General features: G+C 39.5%; 1 protein-coding gene across 1 annotated transcript; it reads right to left on the reverse strand.

The window, feature by feature from the left end:
• Positions 1-1,019: 1,019 nt before the first annotated feature.
• LOC140731722 (LIM/homeobox protein Lhx1-like) lies at positions 1,020-12,045 on the reverse strand. Its single transcript, XM_073053441.1, is given in 6 exon segments — positions 1,020-2,410; positions 5,722-5,866; positions 5,868-5,888; positions 7,830-8,107; positions 8,914-9,137; positions 11,287-12,045. Coding segments are annotated over 6 exon segments (1,233 nt in total). The 5' UTR covers positions 11,457-12,045; the 3' UTR covers positions 1,020-2,015.
• Between the last annotated feature and the right edge of the window lie 13,332 nt (positions 12,046-25,377).

Consider the following 25,377-nt stretch of genomic DNA (forward strand, 5'->3'; position numbering starts at 1 on the left):
CCATCCAGAGAAGTAAAATTAACCAGAGCCTTATACATTTACCAGTGAAATTCGTTCCTTATTATGCCCTTAACTTATATTGCCGTCAACTATAACTCTAAAATCATTAATTTTGCTCTGAAATTAATTTCTCATATTTTGTAGGTTTGGATGCTATATTTTAAGGAAATATTCAGAGTATATGTATATTTCTTTAATTTCAGTTTCTTATTCATTTAGACACCTATGTAATAAATTATTCTACAGATGCTCTGGAAAGAAGAACATCAAATTGAATTAATAGTCAACAAAGAACTTGAAAGACAATTATTCATTTTAGAGGAAAGTTACACTGAGTTTGTATCTTTGTGCATAAAAAAAGTCACATGAGCTTAACACCTCTGGCATATTGCAATTATCGATTTACCAAAGATTCTTGTGTTCAAGGATTGTAAAAACTGCATTGTCCAATGAATCCCAATTCCTACTTCCTATTCCTAGATTTCCCACTCCTTCATTTAAAATGGTGTAACTGTAAGCACTTTTTGAACTATTTACATGGAATGTTCCATGTTCATATCAGTAAAAGTGGTGTCAGATAATTGTTTTATGCAAGTGTTAGTTCATAATGTTAGAAACAAGGCTGGAGTTTATTATCAGGTAATAAACTTAAATAATTTAACAGCTAACAACTTTTCTTTAAAGTTTAAAATTTTACGATTAGTCATTTAACCTATTCACTGTGATCTTCTAACTCAGTGGAACTGAAACAGTGAAGTTTTGCTGTAATTAATTTATCTGAAATTTCATCTCATTTTAATAAAGTACATTCCATTGACATGCCATTAGAAATTGTAGGAGTCAATTTTAATACCATGAAGAAGGGATAATGTAGATGTGAAGTTGACCAGTGATAATTTTGGAGGTAGTTCATTCAGTAATGGACTGATACCTAAAAAAACAACCAAGACGCTTCCAGTTCATTCTGTAACATTACCTTGTTCATAAACAGAGCACTGACATTTAAAGACACTAAAACATCAATTTTTTTATTAAAAAGTCACAAATTTATTCAACATGTTTTTTTCATTTATACAGTGAATGGTCTAATATGCAACAGAGGTCACAGAAGCTTAGGCCTATCATTATGACAAAAATTGATATCATGAGGAATTCTATACTGTATAAAGAAAAAGGTAGCAGCTATAGACTGCATATTTGACCATGTAGTAAAATTGTTTAAATATTTGACCTTTTGTTTCTGTAAGACACAAAAATAAAATCCTGTATGAATCTATATGAGCATTATTAACAATATGAATGCTTCCTATGAGAGAGCTAAAAATGAGCAAAGTTATTTTTAACACTCTCTTTCTGAACACTTTCTCCAGTGGATGGTGCAATGCACCTACAATAATTGTGCTATGACTTGTCTATTTGGCACCTTTCTAGTTTGTTTCTCCACTTTTGTAAACATACGCAAAAAAAATCACTTTGTACAAGTTGGAGCCGTTAACCATAACTCCAGTAATTTTTGTACATCTTTTTGGAAACAAATAAAAAGTTTGGTTACATGATGCCCGTTTGTTCAACTCGGATCAAGAGGTTCTAAAATGTTTACTAAAACATTAAACTCCTGAATTAAATATAATACGTAAACAGTAGACTCTTTCAGTTCATTTATGAGCTTTTTGTTGTTCAGCTTTGTGTAGGTAGAGTAGTTTGCGTTGAAGTCTTGGGGGCTCCCGAACGCTTTTGTCTTTTCTGAAATGTGTACTTTTTTGGATTCTAAAACTCCGCTCAGAATGCCGTCCCTTTCAAAACTTGTTGCTCCACTAACTCGTTGCAACTTCCTTTTCGTTTGATGCTTTCACTTTTCAAAAAGTGTTATTTTAGTTTGTTTTGTGACGAGTTTCGTTGATGATCTTGGCCTCGTTCTTGCTGACCGGGCAGCCAACGAACTGTCTTTGGGGTGGGATGGAGCACAGAGCGAGACACATTGTCAATTTCAGTAATTTCCGCCAAGTCGGAAGTCGTTACCAAACGGCTGCTTCATTCATTTCCGGAGGCGGATGTGACAAATGGTTGGCGTATCCCCCATTCGTGAGAGAGAAGGACGGGCTGGGACCTGGGCCGAACACATCCGCCGCCATCGTGTGCATTGACGGTCCTGTTAACCCCGGCTCTGGGCTGGGAGAGTCCCCGTGAGAGTGAGAGATCATGTCAGTAAACCTCTGGCCGTCGCCTGGCCCCGGAAGATTGGTCGGGTGGTGGCCGGGCAGTGGATGCTCGAGTCCGCCGAGTGGGGTCGCCCCAGGCCCGGAGGAGGGCACAAAACCCAGATCCACCGGAGTTTGAGCTTGAGACGAGGGGGGACCTTGAGGAAAGAAATCGTAATTGCTTCCAGGGCCATAATATTCAGTCTGATAATCTGTGGAAGGAAAAACAAGATCAAATAAGGATAAATATACAACAATAGGCAATCTTACACTTTTCAATTTCAGGACGTCAAATACAAATAAACTAAGAATAAATCTAGTAATCAGATAAATTAGACGTTCTTGTTAAGTATTAACAAAGGATTGATCAAAAACAAAGCCTGAGAATAAGCGAACTCTTCATGATACAAATTTCTTAAAACGTGACATGACAAACTATGAAATTTCTAACTTGCCTTTGCGTTGAGATTACACTGGAAATTAAATCGCTGATTTTGATTTAACTCCTCACCACGTTCGCTTAGTGTTGATTAGAAGCAGCTCCGAATATAATTGGCCCTTGAATATACTAAATCCCAACCTAGTTAATCCGCTTCCAAGACACAGATAGGTTTACAAGTTGGATTGTAGATTAAACCACCAATAGAAAGTCTTGCACATGTATAGCCAAATTATTTCATTTCATTGTCATTCTTTGTAAGCCATTCAAATTGATCTACGGTCAACATGAAAATCTGTAACCAGGAACTCAATCTTCATCTATCTCTGGGAACCGCGGATTCCTGTATTAAGTTCTGTGGCAAATTAAAATAAATCAGGATCAACATACAAAGGTTGCTAACTACATTAAAAATTCATTCCTATTCAATAATACCAATTATATGGGAGGTCCTTAAACAAAACATTTGCAGAATTATAGATATTTTAATATTTATTGGCTTAATAATGTATTAAATTATTTCCCAGCTGCGGAACGGACATCAAGATCAGTTTATTTTTTGGGTGGGGTAGGTTTAATTATTTTTCCTCTTTTGCTGGTGCCCCTTTACTTTTTATTAACCCGAAAGCGGTGGATCAGAATCCATCTGAATTCACGGCGGAATGAGCAGAGTACAGTGGGAACAAAAAGCAAGTTTTTGCTCTAATTTATGCCCTATTTGTAAATCAGATTGTCGCCTTTTTTCTCTTCCTCTCTAAAGATTTCATTTCTGTAAGTGAAATTGAAGCAGATGTGATTGCAAACAAACGCTTGGGAAACTATTCTCTGTTATTAATCCTTATCACACAGAAGGTCTGGCGCAGCAGGGTCCCACTTTTTGAATAATGCTCACTCATTTTACACAATCGCAACCGCTCTCACAAAAACACCACTCAACTAGTCATTTTAGAGCATTTCGGCAAATAACAACCTGCCACGCTAGAATCGTAGCTTGAAAAATACTGTAAAATAGTTTATTATTCTGGACCGAATTTTAAATCTGCACGTAAAATCGTTAGTTGCACAATTCAGTGAAAGTGTTTTGAAAGTAGTCTTCTATCTAAATGCTCCACAGGTATTAATGTCATTTCGCATAATTTTAAAATCCTGGTATTAAAAACAATGCTTCACTTACTAACGTCAATAATACTTCCCAAATCTTGATAAGATCAATTTTTTAAAAGTTAGGACGGAGTTCGCTTAGTCCTTCAGAAAAGTGTCCTGAAATTCATCTGGATCTGCTTATCTCTTGTAAATTGTATTTTTGTTTATTTTTCAGCTACAACACTCTACATCCGATAATTCCTTTCTCCAGTTCAGCCTGAATGCACACTAATTTACATAAGTAAATGAAATGCTGAATATGCTTACTAATACGGGCCGCCTCTACTAAGTTAAAAGATGGGTGAAAATATTGATGGACTTTAAAATCTCGGCCGGCAGAATTATTGAAAACTTAAGTGCGCTCATGTCCACAGTCATTTTAATTTCAAATGTGTGGTTTCAGTGTGAGATCGAGCATGGGGTGATCCTAGTCAGTGGGTCCGATTATCGCTGTGTTTAGAGTAGCTTTTTTTTTAATGATCTCTTTTTTTTTCAGATACTTGAGAGACAAACGTACCAGCAATTAACAGCGCAGGACAATCCAATGTAAATGAAATGCACTCATCTTGCCAATAGTGCATCTTTAAAGAATACATTTTTAAAAGCATGCTGTTGTTTAAAAAAGGAATAGATTCATTATTCTTAACATTAAAAACGCAGATTTACCATTTCAATATAAACGCTTTTATTTGAGTGGGCTGAAGAAATGTAGTTGAAACATTTAATGCTTCGTGCTACGGTCTTGTTACGAACCTCCTACTTAAGCTGTACATTCACGCCATATTAATTAACCCCATCCCCTCCTGCGTGCTTATTGTCGTTCCATGTTCTCGCCATCAAATAACAGCGAGTATGCTGTTTACAATCTACTGGAAGCCCCACCAGTAAGACACGGAACACAGACATGGAAACTTTCTAAGCAGCAAAGTTGACAAATGTCCCAGCTGAGGAATGCGGATAGGTGTTTTTCAACATCTTTAAATATTTAAATTAATAAAATTTTTAACATGTTCATCCTCTGTACACTTAAAAATTGTATAATAAAATAATTCACATACAAACTAGTTTCAGGACTTATTCTAACTATCCATTATTCTGATTAGATACGTGCCATTATAACTCGAACAGCAGCAATTATACCATGTAAGCATTTTATTAATTCTTAAAATTAATAAGTAAGCACAGTATATAACTTTGTCCACGGTACAGAATATGAAGAAACGGTTATTTAAGTCAAAGTAGGGAAAGGTGCAAAATATAGAATAAGGCAATATAACAAGTGATGCATCTCCATTTTTTTCTAAAAAAATTTTTCATTAAAAAGCGAAGTTCTCTGACTCCATGACTTTCCCTATCACACATGCTCTCCAAACTCTCTAATGGAAAACAAAACATACAATTAAAACCAATTTAACACTACCTAGTTTTAATAGGAACACTGGAAACCTTTAAACAGTTTAGAACTAGAACGCCATTGGTAAACCAAATCCTATGGGAATGTATCATTCTCCCGCACTCTGTATTTTAATGCATGTACCAACATATGGTGTGGACTATTTCAAATTTTTTTTTGTATATTCCCGTGGTTATCCGAAGCAGACTATTTACTGCAGACACTACTTTGGGGGCGATCTCTGTTTCTCGGGTGTAATCTTTTGCTGCCTAGCTGGTTCCGTACATGAAACTGATCTGACATTGATAAGTAGGTAGTTTAGAGAAAAGATATACTTTAGCCTTAAAATAGCACGGACAGTCTCTTCCTATAATCAGTGATTGAATAAGTCAATAATAAGTCAATCAATGGCTAACTTCATACAGTATTTCAATTGTCCGTCAATATATGACTGTAAAACTGAATTTGCAGCCTCTTTCTCGTTAAATAAGTAATCAGTTTTTAAGCACATCCTGGGGAGTGTTTAACAGAAATGAATTGGGACTTACCCCCGTAGTAATTGAAAGGGCCGTTTCCCATCATGTCAGCCCCGTCGAGGCGATCTCCCAGGGGTCTCATCCGTCTGGGGCTGCGGAAAAACGCGTGTCTACGAGCCCCTAAAGCACTCAGCTGCTTCATCCGCCTCTCCTTGGACCCTCCTGTTTTGGAACCAGACCTGGGGCACAAAGCAGCCACGAGAATCCTTTTATTTCGAAAATCCCGAGTTAATATTAAACCATACTTACAATGTAAACACGAAACTTCCAATCCCACAGTTTAGAATTAAGGGGAACCTGAAGTATATAAAAGATTTACTTAACTACAAGGCAACACCAAGCTCAAACCAGTCTTGAAACGCAGGCTGCTAATATTTACATCGTGATGTTCAAAAGACGAAGGAAAGCCAGAAGCCTTTCCCAGAATAAAACATCGAATCGCTTTAACAGCCTTGCCAAATCTTTCGGATAATATCGTCACAATTCCTGACTTCTCAAAGTTCAAAGTTAAAATAATCTCAGGATGGAACATGTCACCTGAGACCCATTTTCTTGCGGGCATTCACAGTAGATACAAAGAAACACAATAGAGTCAATGTAAAACTCCACTCAAATAAAACAACCAATGGGCAGCAAATCCTTTGCAGTAACAATACTTCCAGAATGCCACACAGCGTTTGGTATATATTTTGAAGTTGAATTATAACTGGGCTTCCTTCTTACAACACGCATTCATCTACAGAATCGGGAGATAAAGTGGAATAATGGCTGAACTGTCATATCTTGGGGGGGGGGGGGGGAACATTCCAGAAAGAAAGCGATTCTTAAAATAGAAAAAATGTAAACGGTTTCGCTGCTTCACCTTGTAAATTTCAAAATAATGGGCACTTATTGTTCGAATTAGAAGGTTCACAACATTATAATAAGCAAACATTTAATAATCCCAATATTACATTGAAAATGAAATGAAATTTAAGTTTGTATAAAAATCATATAAATTGAAAAAAAAACATGAATAAAGTAAGACAAGTGAAGTGTTGTGAAACTAATTCCCGTTACTACTAATTATTGTCACTGGCCTGAGGCCGATGGTCTCTTTATTTTGCCCAGGTCACCAAAGTGAAGGCCTTATACTTTGGATAGCCTACTTCACAAATCCTTATTTATTCCACAGTTAAAACAAGTGTCGACAAAGTGTCAATTTTGCACTCCCCGACGAGTGTTTTCCCTGTTCCAGTAGAAACGCGTTTCTCTCTTAGTTCCCTCTGAGTTAGGGCCTGTTCCCTCTACCCAGTCGAGAACTGGAGCTGTCGAGTACATGAAACGCTTCGCGAGTTCTTTCAAAATACAGCCGATAAATGTATATTTGCGGGGGGGTGGGGGGGGTCTTCATTCTCGCTCTTAGACTCTAGTTTGACAGCTGCCAGAAAACTTAACCCGGGTATTCCCGTCCACTCTCCCTACCAGTTTATATCTCGATTCGTTCCCTAAACAGCATCCTGCTATACATTGTTGGTGATAACCTACTGGAATATCTCTCTTTGTTTCCAGCTTGACAATTGTTCGCACTGTCCTGACCACATCATTACACAACCACCCGATTTATTTGTATTTGTTTGGACCCGGCTTGACCTCTTGGGTGCAGTCTTCTTGAGTTCTCTCAGCTTCCCGTGTTCTCTCCTAACACATTTCACACAAATAAAGAGGTTTGTTTACCTAGCTTTCCTTATTTAGGTTCGTTTTTTTTCCGCGTTATATACGTTTCCCTACTGCGACGCTTCCTACTGTGGCAATCTATCTTTTTTTTTGTTACTAGAAACTGCTCGGAGGATTTATCCTGAACCACGAGATGCACCCGCTGGTTAGCCGTTGGTAGCACGACCTCTACCCACTTGTCACGATTGGATGACTTCCCCGATCGAAGCGTTCTTTATACAATTTCTCAATTTCAAAATATCTTTAACTCCATCTCCTGTAGCACATTTCCGTTTAAGCACTTAAACTGCAAGTTTTATACTGACTCGAACAATTGCATCCCCTCACACCCTCCACGTAACCCCGACCACTAATCTGCGGTTATGTTGAAATTCGCAGCCTCGGGTTCCGGATGCCTCTCTTACCTGTATGACCCTCATGTTTAGCCCGGTTTCCTGAGCTAGCTGCTCTCGGATGTGCCTTGTGGGTTTGGGGGTGGCCGCGAATGCCGCTTTGAGAGTTTCCAGCTGTTTTGCTTTGATGGTTGTGCGGGGTCCCCGGCGCTTGGCTCCCAGGTTCTGTTCCTCGTTCTCGTTATTGGTAGTCTCTTTATCTGAAATATTGGCGATTTCTGAGTCCTTTGTGTCATCTTGTAAATGGTCTTGACAATCCGGAGATAAACTCTGATCACTACATGCCGTTACTGTACAACATACAAAATGACGGGGGATGAAGAATGCGCTCACATCAGGTAAATAGCCAATTTAACGATGATAATCACCGAGATTTTATTAATAATTGATATATAGCCGCTTTGGAGCGCTTTTTATTGCATTTTAACATATTAAAATGAAATATTTACCAACGCCTATATTTAAGTGATACAATTATAAATTAACTAACAGTCCAAAATTAATCTTCCCCAAACGCATCGTTCGTTAGTTGCGGTTACATTAAAATGAAAATTGCAAAGCAAAATAGCAACGGGAATAAAAGTTTAGGTATCTAATCCAGAACATTGGACACACAGAGTAGAGTCATTTGAAAACTACCTACACAAAAATGTACATTCAGCGACTCGCATAATGCATCAAATAACAAATGGTGTTTAAATTGCCAGCAATTAATACGAGTTGGCATTGTGGGTGAAATGGATTTTAAAACCATATCGCTATGCCCCGTAACCGTTGCAATTAAAAAAGATACATACAATCCGAATGCCCAACCATTATGTAATGCCGATTATCACCGTTCCATAAAATATTCGATTTGATAAAACACTCGAGACCAGATAACAGTAAAGCTATGAGTTATTGATCAACATATTAGACTAAGCAGTACAGGGCCGCACTGTCGCCCAGTTTCCTAATAAGCATAAATAAACACACACACACACACACACACACACACACACACACACACACACACACACACACACACACACACACACACACACACACACACACACACATATATATATACGGATATACAACGAGGACTTGGCCTTACGTGACAGCGGGCCGTTTTCTTTCGAATTATTGCTGTTTAAAAAATCGTCTTTGCAAACAAATTTGTTTTCGTCGATGATGTAAAGCTCTTCTCCGGTGGAAAGTTGTTTGTTGCATATCATACAAGTAAAACAGTTCAGATGAAAGACTTTGCTTCTCGCTCTCCTCACCAGATCGCTCGGGGAGATACCCTGATAGCAGCCGGCACACTTCGTACCAAAACGACTGTAAAGCACCACAGTAGCGGGAAAATGGTCAAAGGAATTCTTAATTCTGTTTAGTACATTGGTAGTTAACTACATCATACTAATCGGGTAGAACGGAGTTAATGGTGGATAGATTATTGCTAATACTGCTGTTGTCCTGCTCTAAAGTGTGTCCAGGGGCGTACAAACGGAAGAAAAGTTACCTATATTTGTATAGATCTGCATTATCAAGCAACGGAGACCAGGCTAAATCGGGACCGACACATCGGCGCGTGACAGATTGATCAGTGAAGTATTACATTTAGAAAATCGACTGAAAATGAGAACGGACTATTTATGAGAAGTTCCTGTCAGCAAACTGGCCAAAAGTGACAGAATGCTATCGGGGGGGGGGGGGGGGCTTCACAATAAACCGGGTCGACACTATCGTGTAACTCCCAGCTTCCATTTCACAATGCGGCTAATTTTCCGTCCCATTCGCATAAACTATAGCGATATAATATGCTTCGTCTCCATCCCAATTCAACATACACAACCTTTATTAAAAGGTTTTGTGGCAATTTATCTAAAATATGTTGTTCATTATCCATAAAATTGAATCGAGTCGTGGTCACAAAAATGAGGAGTACAGCGAAAATTAATGCACATCTACGGGCAGCTAACACATAACCTAGTCTATGTCCATTTCGACGTATATATGAAATAATTTGCCTGTTAAACTTGTGGGTATTTTCTGTTTTCCTCTTAAAATATTTCGGTACAATGTTTTAATTTTTGTTAACTTCTTGACCAAGATAGTGTTTGACGAAATTGTATAACAGGTGACCATAAACTATTCAAGTCTGTGCAAGTTTACCGACACATTTTTAAAGCAAGGACACGACAAACTTGTTTTATTTGAGAAAGTGCAGCAAGTGAGAAATGTGCTTTTCTTTTGCTAATACTGCAGTTGTCTTACTTCAAAGTGCGTAGCATGGCGTGTATAAACTTTAAAAATGGCATTCTACTGAAAACGACATTTTTAAAGAATCTCATTTTCATGCTGGGTGTAAAATTCATTGGATTAATAAATGTTACGTCATTTACAGGTGACGGCAGATTGAAATGATGATGGCGTATGATCCCGGAGGAGGAAGGAGATTTCAGGAGTGCCTGATTAGAAAGGTCTTCAAACTTGACATTAAACCATTCATTAATAATAACTGAGGGGGTGGTTGGTTCAATAAATAATTCCGGTATATAAGCGATAGGTAAAGGATATTTTGCTGTCTCATTAGATTGTGCAACTTGAATCAGGCTAACACTTTCAAAGGACTAGTACTGTAATAACTTAATTAAAGAAAATGAAATATATTACTTCAAGAGTTATTCCGCATATGCATGCCGCTTGGCATGGCATAAATGAAAGTCATACTGTACAAAGTTTGATAGAAATAATTGATTCAACATTAAAGATTAAAGTAACTCAGCATGTAAGCTATCACTGAATTAACTCTCAAACTTGGGTTGGACGTTTGGTTCATGAGTTTGGGAATTACAACTGTGCAGCTATGTGTTCGCTTTACTTGGGTAATTGCTAACAAAGATTTGCTCGTATGTGCTTTGTCTATGGTTTCTCTTCACACACTTATTATTCAAAAACACTTATCACATCGTTACCCCCCCCCCCCCCCAAAAAAAGATAAAACAGCAAGGATGTAGACAGAGCCGATGGATTTCCTCTAGGGTTCGTTGTTATTGATCTTTGCTTTAATTTGCCTCAGCAAAAGAAAAGTGCGAGTTCTATTTTCTCTGCTGAATACACATTTTCCGCATTACAAGATCAGCAAAGTTACAGATTGTGGTTTGAGTGGATGTGTGTAAATATTTCAGCTGTCCTACCATGCCGTGAAACAGTAAATAGTTCCGTGCAGGATTTATGATGAATAGTTAAAGTTACTATTTATTTTCCTCGGGTAACCGAACAAGACATGCTTTATAAATGTGAAAGTTATCTAATAGTACTAATTAAGCTAGCTAGAAGACATGCATTATTTGTTTTCACCAAGCACTGTCTTGTCAAACAGATAAAACAACAGCATTTCAGTCCTGGCATAACGTGAAACAAACTTGAAGCTAGCGCTATGCGAACACAGCGTGACGCCTCAAAGCCATACTATTGCACTTACCGAAAAAAGTCGTTCTTGCAGTAGAGTTTTCCCTCTCGCGAAAAACATTTTTCTGTTAAATTGCATTTGCATTCGCAGCACTGAACACATTTCACGTGCCAAGCTCGGTCCAGGACGTTTAATAGGAACCTATCAAGAATAGGCCTTTCGCACCCCGCACAGTGCACCATTGTCTTTGGATTGTTCCCAGATAATGAGATAGCTGACGGTTAGATATTTGGCTGGTAATAATGAGGTCCTCGATCGTCCAGGAGGCTGATCCTTTAGAATGGCTGTTATTAAAGGGCGATGCTTCCAACGGATTTAAATGGCCAGCGTTCTTTCTTTTGAGGTAGCTGATATCAGTCAAAGAAAATCGAAGCAGGTGTACTCCTAAAGAAACAATCGCCCTCTTAAAGAAATTACTATAAAATAATGAAAAGCTACTCTAATCAACAAGCAACAGTGCTGTCACTCTGGAGTATTGAAGTAAATGATTTACTCCAACATGATGCAAAAGGTACAAGTGTTTAATTCGGCCGCTTGTCTCATAAGTATCTCTTAAGTTTGCTCGTATTAGCAAAATTATAATACGTATATTAAATACTCCAGAAAGAAAAGATGGGTGACAGGCCTGTGGCAAGCATTGCTTTTGATTTCATGGTTCAACTTTCCTGATCTGGAAGAGAAATATCTCCAGTCGTGTTTACTGTACAGCTATAGTAGTCGTGTGGATAAACATGCCAATCACCGCCGCTGCTGCTCTGCCCGCCGCACGCGCTCACTCGACTGCATGTTTCTTGGAGCTCGCGCACACCTTATTCATATCGCCGTCACGCGCCCCGCCGCGTCACCGACGCCCCCGTCCAATCAGCCATCCGGGAGCCATGGTAACCATTAATTTATGACAGTTTTTTTTGGTGTCTTTTTTTCCCCCTGCCTTTGAAAGACTCGCAACATCTCGCCTAGAGAATAGCGGAAGCCGCGGCCGCTTCTGAGGTTTAGGTATAGTTGCAATTTTTTTTTCCGCCTTTCTTCTGTCATATCCTTCTGGGGGTTTTTTTTTGTGTATTTGGAAGGTTCATTTTGCAATTTTCATCGCGGTCGAACGGTTGACTAAAACAAAACCACAAAATGCAAGAAAGTATGTTTACATGTTCAGGCCCTCTTTCCCCTTTTGGGAGTTTTCATTTTGCCGCTGGTTGGTCATACTCTTGATTGTATGTGGGTGAAAGAGCGGGAGAGAGTGAGGCAGCTAAAGTCAAAGTCTGCATCTTATCCCACGTTTTCTTGGCTTGTGTTCCGATCATTCTGCAATTATAAATTGCAGCAGATTGATTGCCCTGTTTATAATCATGCGGTAAGCCAAAACTGCTTGGCAGAAGTTACGATACCTTCGTAGGGACCAATCAATAATAAGGATATAATTTCAGGGTGCCGGTTGGGGGCGGGGTTCGGGTGCTGTGTGGGTGCCCATCATCAGGTGAAAATGCAAGAGGAATATTTGGCGTTTGATGAAATCACAGTGGTGGGGTGAGTCAGTAAAATAGTTTCAATATGCATGAGCATTTTGCCCGCCTGCATTTTAACCTTTGAAGTCGTATCCGCTGAAAACGCGAGAGACTATATGAAAGACCTAACAAGTCATTTTATCACCTCTTCACTTGTTGATGAATGCCCTGTTCTACGGGAAATGCTTACTCTGTCATCTATAATGGACGTCTCCCCCCCCCCCCCATTTATCTCAAATTCTACACTAAATAGTGCTAAACATATTTGCATATTAACGTTAGAATTGAACTTTTTTGATGTTTGTGTGTATTGCATCTCGCGTCAGCGCGAATGGAAACAAGAAAGGCTCAATCCTGTAATCCACTTCTCTATCAGTTGATAGATCACACTGGCCAAACCTGGGGCAAGGTGAAAGTTAAACATTTGCATTTAGTTTAGACTTTCGCCATACTTTTCAAAACAAAACGTCTGCCTATTGTCCGCCTGAGATCAATTTTCTCTAGGGCCAGGTGGGAATGGGCACGCGTTTTATGTCTTGTCTGATTAAGGGAGCAGAATGGAGGCGCAGAGAACGTAATAAGGATATAACACTCCACCCAAACAACACTTTCACAGTTTCCAGTTTTACTTGGGTAGGCGCTGACAGACTGGAGTTGAGATGGACCAGGATGCAGTTTGTCTGGAAACACAAGGTCGTGTTTGCAAACATTTACTTGGCTATGATACTAAACACTCTGAACTGCAGTGTCAGTACACATCAATTAGCGAATGCTGCGACTGCTAGACAACATTTGTGGTTTTAACAGCACCGTATTCCAGTAAGCGCCTTTCGGTACTCTTTGTTTTTGCATGGCATGCTATTATTTCTTCTCGGGTTCCTCCAACGCTTTATCACATTTTTTTTTAGATTCCATGTGATGAACCAGTGTATCGCCACGCTAATTCGACACTTTTGGACAAAGTATATCCCCCGACAATTGGGTAATCATTTGATAAAGCGCGCCGACTTTATCAATTTCTTTAACACATTGGTAATCTCGCTCCTTTCAGCGAGAAGCAACGTTTTTATACCATTGCGGGTTATCTCTCACGGTAACCGCCAATGATCGTCAATTTAATGGATACATTGGTGAAAAGACGATAAATAAATGACCCATGATACCAAAATGATGGGGGGTGGGGGAGGCCCTCTTTGCTCTCCGCATATGGTTGGGCATCATGGTCAAAATTTCCCCTGTTCCCAGTAAAGTCGCAATATTCAGCGAGCACCAACTTTCCTGTGTCTGCTTTGTTACTCAGCTGTTTCTTGAGCGAATGTCGCTGGCCTACCACTCACAGCGCAGATTCCCTTCCAACCGACACTTCACAGTTCCTAACCTACGCACAATCTTTGCAAAAAAAAAATCAATAAACTCTTTCTGCATATGGGCTTCTTCTCATGCAAAAGGGAGAAGCGTGACTGGTGTGGACTTGGCCCTGCAGACTACACAGTGACAGCTGTAGTCTTCTATCTGGGGACTTCTTTCCTTTGACACTCTCCCAGATGACATGTGTTGGTCAGGAATGAATAGAGATAAGAGATGAGCAACATCTTTGTGACCATCGTGTCTATTTCTACTTCAATATTTTATTCAGCCGCAAAGCATCTGGTTATATTATAGTAACACAGGCTTTCCTCAAATATCAAAGAGTTTACAGTTAGGTGTCGAAAGTGATTCAGTCGAACACCTCACACAGCCTAAAACGTGATGTAGTTAGGAAACGTGCACTGTATTTAAGAATTCAGCGTACAGTTTCTGCACTTACAGTAGTTATGTTCTGCAATTAAACAATCTTGGAAGTTCAGCATTCTGAAACCCTGAAGTGAAAGTGACTTGATATTAACAACCAGGACAGGTGAAACGAAACGTCGCCAGGTTTAACAGAATTTAATCCGCATGGGCGTAAGAACGCCAGAGAGAGGGAAAACGCTTCTTTAGTATTTTGTCCCATGCAATATTATGGAAATGTTACGAGAGGTTTAATCACTCAGGTAAAAGGCTTGTTCAAATCACGTGATTGGATGTAACACTAACATTTGCGTACAACGGTTTGAAGTGAAGGTATTTATTTAAAGCGTAGAAAAAAAACTGTTGCAAGAATTATGTGTGTTTGCGACGGGGCGGGGGAATTAACGTATGGAGCCAGTTTTCGGTTTTACATGAAGTACACTCAATCAGTTTCGACAGGAGCCACGATCAGAGGCAACCTTCCGTCACCTTTTCTTCAAATTACTGAAGTGAAATGTAATCAACTGATTACATCGGGACTACGAGTAGAGTGCACTTTTTGACCCAGCTTTGTAAACGAACTTTCCAATTTTAACCATCTATTTTCAGCTCGCAAGCATAATTGCATAAAAAAGTGATTATTGGACACCACGCAGAGCTGATATAGATCCAAATCGCTCACGGAATAGAAAATATATGTTGACCAAATAATCTGCTCTAATTCATTAGAAATATTTTCTTATGGTGGCACGGCATATTGTTCATTTTAAGTCGACTGGCTCTGTTGAGAGGCAGGCAACATCACCGAGATTCAATATCCAAGGATGGAGAGTTTGCACATTGATGCAGTCATTCTTGACGCCTAAACTTAAAACCCCGCCGCGTGAATTCACTCTTAACCCCTTCCCTTTAGAAAATTCCACAGGGCGCGATTTTACAGTACCTCATCTAAGAAATGACCATGACTGGGAGGAGAAGATTTATCAGCAAAGGCTCAAAGGCTGGCGGTATTAACAGGTCTAGAATCTCCTTAGCTTCATCAAAACAGCCAGTCACAGCCAGTGGCTGTCAGCGCAGAATGGAAGGAGATATCGATTGAAAGTGAGCGCCCAGTCATTGTGTATGAATGTTAACGGGTCCAACACACGATTCACAAACTCAGCCCTTTCCTTTACATAGCACAGGAGACAGCAGCTTCACGTCTTTGTCCACGCAGAATAGGTGCCACCGCTCTCCATTTTCCCCGTTCTCCAACGCACTTTATTTGCATTGTATACTAATGTTACACATCGAACGTTACCTGTTGGTGATCGTGAATAGTGCTTACAACAATGAACACGTTATGCGTTTACACAAAATTTTTGTGGATAATAGTACACCAGGCCAAATATCACCTGTTGCCAAATTGAGTAGATTGGAATAATTCATGCATTTTGTTAAGAATGTTACAGATATATTATTTTATAATCTTGGAAATAACGCACTTCCCTTATAACTTCAGACGTAGTGGGTATCTCTTTGGAGATTTCAATCTGTTTTAAAAAGTTATGATATAGGGTACATCATTCACTAGAAAATTTTTAATAAAATAGTAACTTGGAAGACAATTTGCGCAGGAGTGGAATTGCAAGTTTCAATATGTAATTTATCCTCTTTCCAATAACCTGTACAAAATACACACAGGGAACACTTGGGGAGAGCACCACCAAGTTATAATTGTAATTTGATGTTCAATGATTATACTTGCTAATACTTACCATTAAAGGGATAGCATATTGAAAGATCGCCAGCTACTTCTGTCTATTTACAAAAAAAATCAAAATTCAAGATGATCGTCATTCAACAAAATGAAATGACCTTTGACCTAGTATCAAAAGCAACCACTTTGTTGCTTTGAAAGCGATTAAATTGCCCTTCATGTCAAAACCAATCTTACTATACGTGTTCCAGTGACTTCCTCCAAATCCTCTCTAGTTTCCAACCCCGCCCCATCCCCTTCAACCCGACCCCCTCTACCACCTACACACACACACACACACACACACACACACACACACACACACACACACACACACACACACAAACACACACACACACACACACACACACACACACACACACACACACACACACACACACACACACACACACACACAGAAATGTTCGACTTGGGGCATCAATAAATAGAACATGGCACTCAATAAGTGACTAGAAAGCCTAATTATGGAAACAGAGACTTGCTTTACAATACCAGTTAACCTAACTACTAGAGATTAAAGCACAGAAGCTACAATACACCATTGCAGCATTGAAATTAAGTCAAGGGCAGTTGTCAAGTTCAGGTTTACAAGGGAAATCCGTATTGTTCATGTTTTTAATCATCAGCTTCTTTGCCCTCCCCCATAGCACATGTGACTCTATCGGTAGAGATCAGACTGGTTGCTTCGCTCGCAAAGATCCGTTGATTTCCCCACCCTCCTCTTGACCTCTCTGTCAGAAGATGTGGGTGACACTTGTGATAAACTGAGAAATATACGGCGAGGTTGTGATCGGCCAAGTGCAACTGGATTACAAACAACTGTGAGATCTCCCGTGACATGAGTGGTATAGCAACAGCTTCGCATCAAATGGACCACGAGTTGATCCTTCTGTGATGCTGTAAATTTCGACTTGACAGACAATATCCAAAGGTTGTAGCAAGCTCTCATAACCTTCCCCTTTGAACTATGTAGACCGCACACTTTCAACAATACATTAATATCCATTCAGTCACAACACTGTCTCTCCTGGCATGGAAAGTTTAAATTTATGTTCAATATAGATTAAGTAACTTAATTCAATGATTTAAGAAATGGGATTGAAATATAGTATATGATGGTACCTTACTAATATAATTTATTTGCGATTATACTTCGATCAAAGAAATCAAGTTCAAACATTAGCCCAGTCATCAAAACCGTGGGAATTGAGATCGCAGCAAACCGCCAGCTAGATATTTAGTTTTGGCTTTTGACCAACAAGTTCTGTTGAAACCATTCTGATTGTTTTACTTTTGTTTTCTTTTAGTACCTCGATTCGATAAAGCGCGAACACGTTCACTAGGAAGTCCAGATAATCGAAGATAAACGAGCGCGATTAACGTTAAAGAACCAAAGTACTGTACAGGGCACACAATTATTAGATAAGATGCTAGACTCTGGAAGTGCGATGTTGTAGATGTAAACCTTAGGAACACAGACGCTCAGATTTATATTTCGATTTAATTAAGTGACGTGTGTAAATGCAATAGAAATCGGAAAGTATGAAACTACAGCGGAACTTAAATGGTGTAACAACTTCGTGTTATTTAGATTACAACTGATCTGAGTTGATTGCAACTAATTGAAAATAAGGTGCAAACTGACTCTATGAAACAAAATTAAGCCACATAATGCTATCATCACTTCTCGCGTGTGGACTTGGCAACATTTTGATTTGCTTTTATTTGGCTTAGTAAGAGCAGAATTCATTAGGCGGCACCCTTAATAATGCAGCAATACATTTTTTGTACCTAGGAACTGATATTGAAAAATTCAGCACACAGGTCCTGATCGTTATGTCCCCCTCTGCCACTTTAACAAAACAAATAAAATATAAAATGAAACAGCGTATAATGCACGAGAACAGCAATTAATGATTGTTGTGCTGAAGCTCCTTTAAATTATAGATTTAAGTAGAATTATGGTCCTTATATATATGTTAAGAAAATGAACGAGTTAAGCCAATCAATTATTCCACCTAATAAAAGACATTGCAGCTTTGGAAGCAGTCAAAAGGAGATTCATTAATCTAATACATAGGACGAGAGGGTTTTTTCTGTTGAGAGCGGCGTGATAGTCTGGGTCTGTATTCTTTGGGGGTACAGAAGAATAAGGGATAACTGTCTTCAAACATACAGGATCGTAACAAGGCTTGACAGAGTAGATGTACAGAAGTTTCCATAATGGGACAGTCACGAACAGGGGAGCACGGTTAGGGCCGGTCATTTTAAATTGAGATGCGTACACAGTTCCTCTCTCAGTGGGTAATGGGTCTCTAGAATTCTCTGTCCCCGGGGGTGGTGATTATTTAGATACATTTCAGGTCGAGATAGATATATTCTGTTGAATTGAGGTTTATGGGGAAGGAGTTCCAAGAGGAGTTGAGGCCAGTATAGATAACAGGATAGACTTGAGGGGCCCGGAGGCCATCTTCTGCTCCTGTTTTCTTCTGTTCCCCTGAAGAGAAACTCTAAGTGCAACAAGACTCCAGTTACAGCAGAGCATGACAGGTTGCTTGGAAAGATTTGACTCTCGTTTACCTCAGTGCATCAATGATAAATGATACATATCCTCTCGGGAAGGCTCGCCAAGAGAACAGATTGGAGGGGTGGAAATTAGTCGAACATTTGGTTGATCAGAAACTTTTTTTTGCCAGGGTTGGGCATTCAGTAATAAAAGTTAACGGACCGAACCAATTGGTAAGCAGGAACAAGATAAGACTCTAGATAAATCATGCTTTCCATTGATCTCCCAACTTTGAAAGAATCTTTAGTTAAGTGTCTCTGGTGAAATTTTACGTTCATATGTGCCCTCAGTGTCCACTTTATAAGGTACAGGAGTGAGACCGGGTGGGGTCTTCTGCCGCTGTAGCCCATCCACTTCCAGGTTCGATGTGTTCTGCGTTCGGCACACAACACGTGTTTGAGTTACCGTCAGCTTGAACCAATCTGGACATTCTCCTCAGACCTCTCTAATTAACAAGCTGTTTTGGCCCACAGAACTGCCGCTCACTTTATTCTCTGTTAACTCTAGATACTGTTGCGCGTGAAAATCCCAGGAGACCTGCAGTCTCTGAGATGCGCAAGCCACCCCGCCTGGCACCAACAATCATTCCACGGTCAAAGTCACTTACATCACATTCCCTCCCCATTCTGATATTTGGTCTGAACAGAAACTTAGCCTCTTGACCATGTTCTCATTATGCAATGAGTTGCTGCCGCATGATTGGCTGATTAGATATTTGCATTAACGAGCAGGTGTGGTTAATAAAGAGGGCACTGAGTGTCTGTCGAGCTTTTCGAAGCAGAACTATAGTGCTGTGGGTAAAAAAAATTATCTCAAGAAATGACTATTCTTAATATTGCATGTTGCTTTTCACTGTTATTGCCGCTATACTTTGTAGCAAATTCGGACATGGTATTCCCCCTATTAATTGTGCCACGCGCTATTGTTTCACCTGCATTTGGACAAGGGGTTGTGAGTACGTGAACTTTCCCCACCATTCCATCCTCTCAGCGGAAGCCCGCAATTCGCCTTCGAGCGGGAATTGTGGAACTCAAAACATCTGCCAGTCGCGTCGAGAATATTGACCAAAACAACACAATATTTTCCCCGATTAAAAAACTCACTGGCAGCCTGGATTAGAAATTCGATGAAGGCTATAGATCTTCCTGAAGTCTTGTCACTAGGACAGCTGCTTTTTTTCGCTCCAAAGCCAATAATCTAAAGGCACAACAGTATCGTTCCTTTTCCTTCTATTTCCCTCATTGACTCCACATCAAGCTCCAAAACTTCAGTGAACAAACTTTTAAATCAGTTATGACATCGATCAACTTCATTTTACCCCCGAGGAACCTTGTGCTACTTCTGTAACGGTTAGCAAGTGTTCAAAGTAATCATCTCCGCCAACAGATAATAATTGAATAGCTTAAAATGTTTTATGAAAAGATACAGGGAAAGAGGCAAATTGTCCACCCAACGTTGAGTTTCCCAGGGTGATTCCGTTCGAGCAGGCGATACTATCAGTGTGATGTTAAAGGAAAAAGAACACATGCTACAAACTGATGCGAGAGGCTGATAGATTGCAATCGGCCTCAGCGCTACACAGCAGGCTTGGGAATAACGGCAGCCTGAGAAATATAAATGGTTTATCAATGGCGTTAGGCGGGGAGAGAAATTGCATGGGAAAGAGAGAGTCCGAGAAGCAAAATGGAACACCACTCCCAAGAATGTGATCCCAATCCCATTTTACCCATATTCATTGTGTCATTGTGTGTGTGTGGGCAAAAGCACTATCGAATCCACGGTTTATATTTTATTTCCGCTAGATCAGAAGGGAGATATAGCTTTTTTTTTCGCGCTGGGAACGGGTGCTGGGGGAGAGATATTTTATTTATATTTTACGGTTTTATGTTAGCGACGTGTCAAGGAGACAAAATAAATTGCTAATGCATAAGCAAAACCCGAGTGCTTAGGCTTGCTGCGTGTCAGAACTGTGTGGAAGGAGTGGTGATATGGGATTTAGAACGGATGGGAGGCTCTGAGGGATTTAAGCTGAAAATTACTCTCTCGTCTTGTACAAAATCAGTGACTGATGATGGGCTTTCTGAGAGAATTTGAAAGCGCCAGTCCTAGGGCAAAAGACTGGCTCTGGCTTACTTACAAAAAAAAAGCATTGGGTAAGAAAGAGCAGCCTGACAAAGAATAGGTGCGTGCACAAAACGAAGATATCGCTTTCATCTCGCCTGGGTGTTTGATTGAGAAGTATCATTTCCCAAAGTCCATTAAAATAAAGACAATGACCATTTATAAAATGTTAAACCGTATCTGCAAGTTCAAGACTTGACCTAACATTACACTAATTTTTTTTTGGCTTAATCTGAAGAGGTCGCATGCCTATTAACTCTCAGCATAGAGTTGTCAGAAATCGCAAAGAATAAATTCACATTGGACTATGCGATAAATTAATATTAGCAAAACAAAACAGTTTACAGAAGACTGACCACTACAATGCATTCATTCCAACAGACCAATGAATTAAAAATGGCGGCCGTTTTGACTGGGGACCTTAAACCCATAGGTGCATGCTTGATAACGATAGCCAAACCAACTTTAGTATTTTCATTTGACCAATTAATTCTGCTATTTATTTAACGGGGATTCTACTTTCAACGTCCACGCGCAAATGCCGGAGTTGGGAAGGTTCTTTTGGAACTTTCAGCAGCAGTGATATATTATGGTTATGGTGTCATTCGTGTCCTGAATGTTACAGGAATATAAATGGCTCCGAAACTGTAAAGGTTTCTTTCTCATATTTCATATGTGTAAAAAAAAGGGGGAATTTGTAAGGGTAATTTGAATTTACTACACACCTGAATGATTGCATACAAATAGGTATAGCATTTGCTGTAAGTGCCCTGAAAGACTGAATTAAGCCTCTTGGAATTTAATCACCAGACACTTAAAATAACACATCCATCTAGTAATGTTTTTATACAGTTATATAAGATTTTGATATGATTTCTGACATTATAATAAACTATGAATCTGATAGAGGAGGGATAAAGGACAATAGTCTCAAGTGTCCAACTTCACATATTGCTAAAGGCAAAGCCGATTGAAATACGATTAATCCGCCATGAATCATATCACCAATCCTAAAATATTTTAAAGAGACATCATTTGGAACAAAGTGCCGAAGGTGGGGTGTGAATTTAGGATGCTAAATGCACCATTTCTTTCCATGCTAAATTGAAACATACGTCCTTCATTTCCCTCCTTTTAAATTGCATAAGTAATTACAATGACCACCTTGGCGCTATTAAAAGGGGTTACTATTTCTCATCGTCCAGCTATAAACCATGCTGTTTGTTGTGACTCGTTTTGCAGACACCTTTTCGGTGCCGGTTGTAAATAAAGCCTTTTCAGCAGACCCTGGGTATTAGTTCTCACCCTGATTACAAAGCCCGCTCCATATGCTGGATGATGAGGTTATTGAGGAACTGGAGGTCACGGAAGAACTTGACACTCCTCCTAGGCTGACCAAGTGGCCACTTAGTCAGGCTTGGAGAAGTGTCAAGTTGAGCAAGGGTGTAGAGGTGGAACAGCGACATTCGAAACTTTGGGTTGTGGGGTCGGGCGTTAAGTTAACCTTCTTGTGCCCTTTGCCTCGAATCCGGCCTTGGCAACAATGTCTTTGATGTACTGAGCAATTTATGAGAAGCAATGTTGACATAGAGAGAGACATTCAGATCTTTCCTTTAAGAAGGCGTTCTTAATTTATTCACATCGCAGTTCCTGGTTTTAACAGACAAATAACTCACAAACCGACAGAAAGAAATCAAAGTTGCTTAGGGGAAGGATTAAAGAAGCGACAATGTTAATAAATTATATATACATTCTGGGCAAGGTATACAGACGACGGAAGAAGGAAAGAGAATTAAAATATATGAATAGTACCAATAATAAATCATTATATAAATATTGTAAGTATTCACAATTTTAAACAATAATGCTCAGGCGGTTAAACAAGAATCTTTGAATGTCGAAGAGTTCAAAATATATATTCGGAAAAATAAAAGTAACTGATTTCGTACTTTCCTGACATTTATTTATACAGTCTCTTATTATCGCTAAAATGTAAATTTTGAAAATGCATTTACTAAGGCCGCTTTAGCTTGGATATTATTGCAATGATTTAGTTCTTTTAGTATGCTTCTATTTAGCCACCAACTTTTGGGATGTCCCCGGCATCACCAGTAGCCAAGCCCTGATGAGTCCTTGACGTTGTAACTACGCCTAACCCCCAAAGGATAATTGGTAGTCCAGTGCGAGTCCATTACACGGGGCTGGATATCTGTTCAGAAATATATTTATATTTGCCTTTAAAAAAAAACACGAACTGACTTACGACGCTTCTGGAAACTGGGTCTTAACGGCATCAAGACAGAGTCGAATTTCATGATAATTAAAGTCGCTGTTAAGTACAATCGAGAGTTAATTGTTATTTCTGAAGTGATGACTGGGGATAAAACGTGCAAGCGAATAAGCCATTTCTACTCCTGGTTGTATCTGTGCTCTGTAGGCTTCACAGAACACAGATAATTCCTGGTGACAGTGCTTTGAACCCGCCGAGTTAAAACCAAAGGTTTAATCACTCCATGCGCACCGAATACCAGGCACGGGGTGTTCTCATCGCTGCTCGCACAAGCGGCACAGAAACAAGGCCTAATCCCAGTGCTTGCCTTGGGGTCAGTCAGTGCCTTTAAGGGTTTAGACGACGCAAACGCCAGGATTCACTCGCTGCTTCGGTGATGTACCGCGGGGCAGCCCCGCGGAGTCAGTAACCGTGGAATTAAATCGTATCTCAGATGGATCTTTGCAAAACTAAAATCACCCAATAGCTGCAAGGGTAAACAGCATCATAAGGCGACTTTCGCGAAGCATACAGTTCTGCACGAGCCAGAGCGATACTCTGTACCCCCGAGAGCCAGTTCATCATAAATTGTGATACCGTGTTGGGAACCTCCACTTTAACCTTTTAAAGTCTTCAGTAGCAACTATTTTTACCACAGCAAATCTTATTTCTGGCATATAGTATGTTGACACTCCAATTCTTTTTCCTAATGAGTGATTTCGTTATTGCGAAGATCGCTTTTTGTTACTCACCTTTAGCAAAAATTTCGCTTTTCCAGCTCTTCATATTTTACCCTTTCAGTATTTTTTTACCCTAATCACGCCCACCCCTGCACTCGCGAAAATAGCTATTCCTTTCGAAAATCAAATCATGCCTGATACACACACACACACACACACACACACACACACACACACACACACACACACACACACACACACACACACACACACACACACACACACACACACACACACACACACACACACACACACACAAAGATGTTCATTGAACACTCTCCCAACACACTCCTTCATGTTAAAGTAAATGAAATTCAAGGCAAGTTTAGTATCAAAGTACCTGTATATCACCATATACTATCCTGAGATTCTTTTTCTTGCAGGCATTAAAAGAAACACGAGAGTATCAATGAAAAACTGCACACAAACAATATGCAAAAGAAAACAAACAGTGTAAATATAAATAATAAATAAACAAATAAATAACTACACAATATTGAGAACAAAAATTGTAGAGACTTTGAAAGTGAGTCCATAGGTTGTGGAATCAGTTTAGTGTCGAGGTGAGTGCCTACACTAACTTCATTTAGAGCTTAATTCACTCCATGCTGCTATACATTGGACTTTGATATATAATCTCTTCCCTATATCTCACATCTCTTACCTGGACAGCTGCTCCCTGCCTTCACAAGCTTCAACACTGCTGGAGATAGTCTCATACACACAATTCCCACAGTGCTGCTATTTCTTGGTCTCGATCTGATCTGTGAGCCTCTCGGATAAATAAAATAGAAAAAGTATGCAAACACTCAGCAGGCCAGGCAGCATCTGTGGAAAGGGAAGCAAGTAAAAGATCCTTCATCAGAGGTTAATCTCTTGTTCCCTTGACCGGCAGCATTTGATTGTCCTCTTTCTCAGAAAGAATTGGGGATGGGATCTGGAATAAACAAAATTAAGAAGTAGGAGAGAAAAGTAACGAAGGACGGAGAGTATAAGGAGTGTGTGAAAATAGGTGTGATAAAGAGATTTTTTTGCAGTTAATCCCATGCTAGAGGAATGCGAGAAACCTTGGGATTTCTAGTACTGTCCATTCAATAATTAAAATAGTGAAACATAACTCAAAAATAGGTCTATAGCAATTCCATTGTGCATAAATGTAAGAGTTTGATGAAATAGAATGAAGTTATTTTCAAATAGCAATTGGGAAGAGAGATGAGAGATGTTCTAAAATTAAGTAAAGTGTGTGCTTGTGCGTGTATAAATCACTGTTTCAATTTAGTTGCACAAGTTCAGCTCAGAGTCTGAGAGGGAGGGAGAAATCCAATGATCAACATATGTTGCAAAAGATGGCAGAATTGGAATGAGGCAAAATTAGA

Source organism: Hemitrygon akajei, chromosome 8 (genome assembly GCF_048418815.1).
Source record: "Hemitrygon akajei chromosome 8, sHemAka1.3, whole genome shotgun sequence".
Classification (NCBI taxonomy): domain Eukaryota; kingdom Metazoa; phylum Chordata; class Chondrichthyes; order Myliobatiformes; family Dasyatidae; genus Hemitrygon; species Hemitrygon akajei.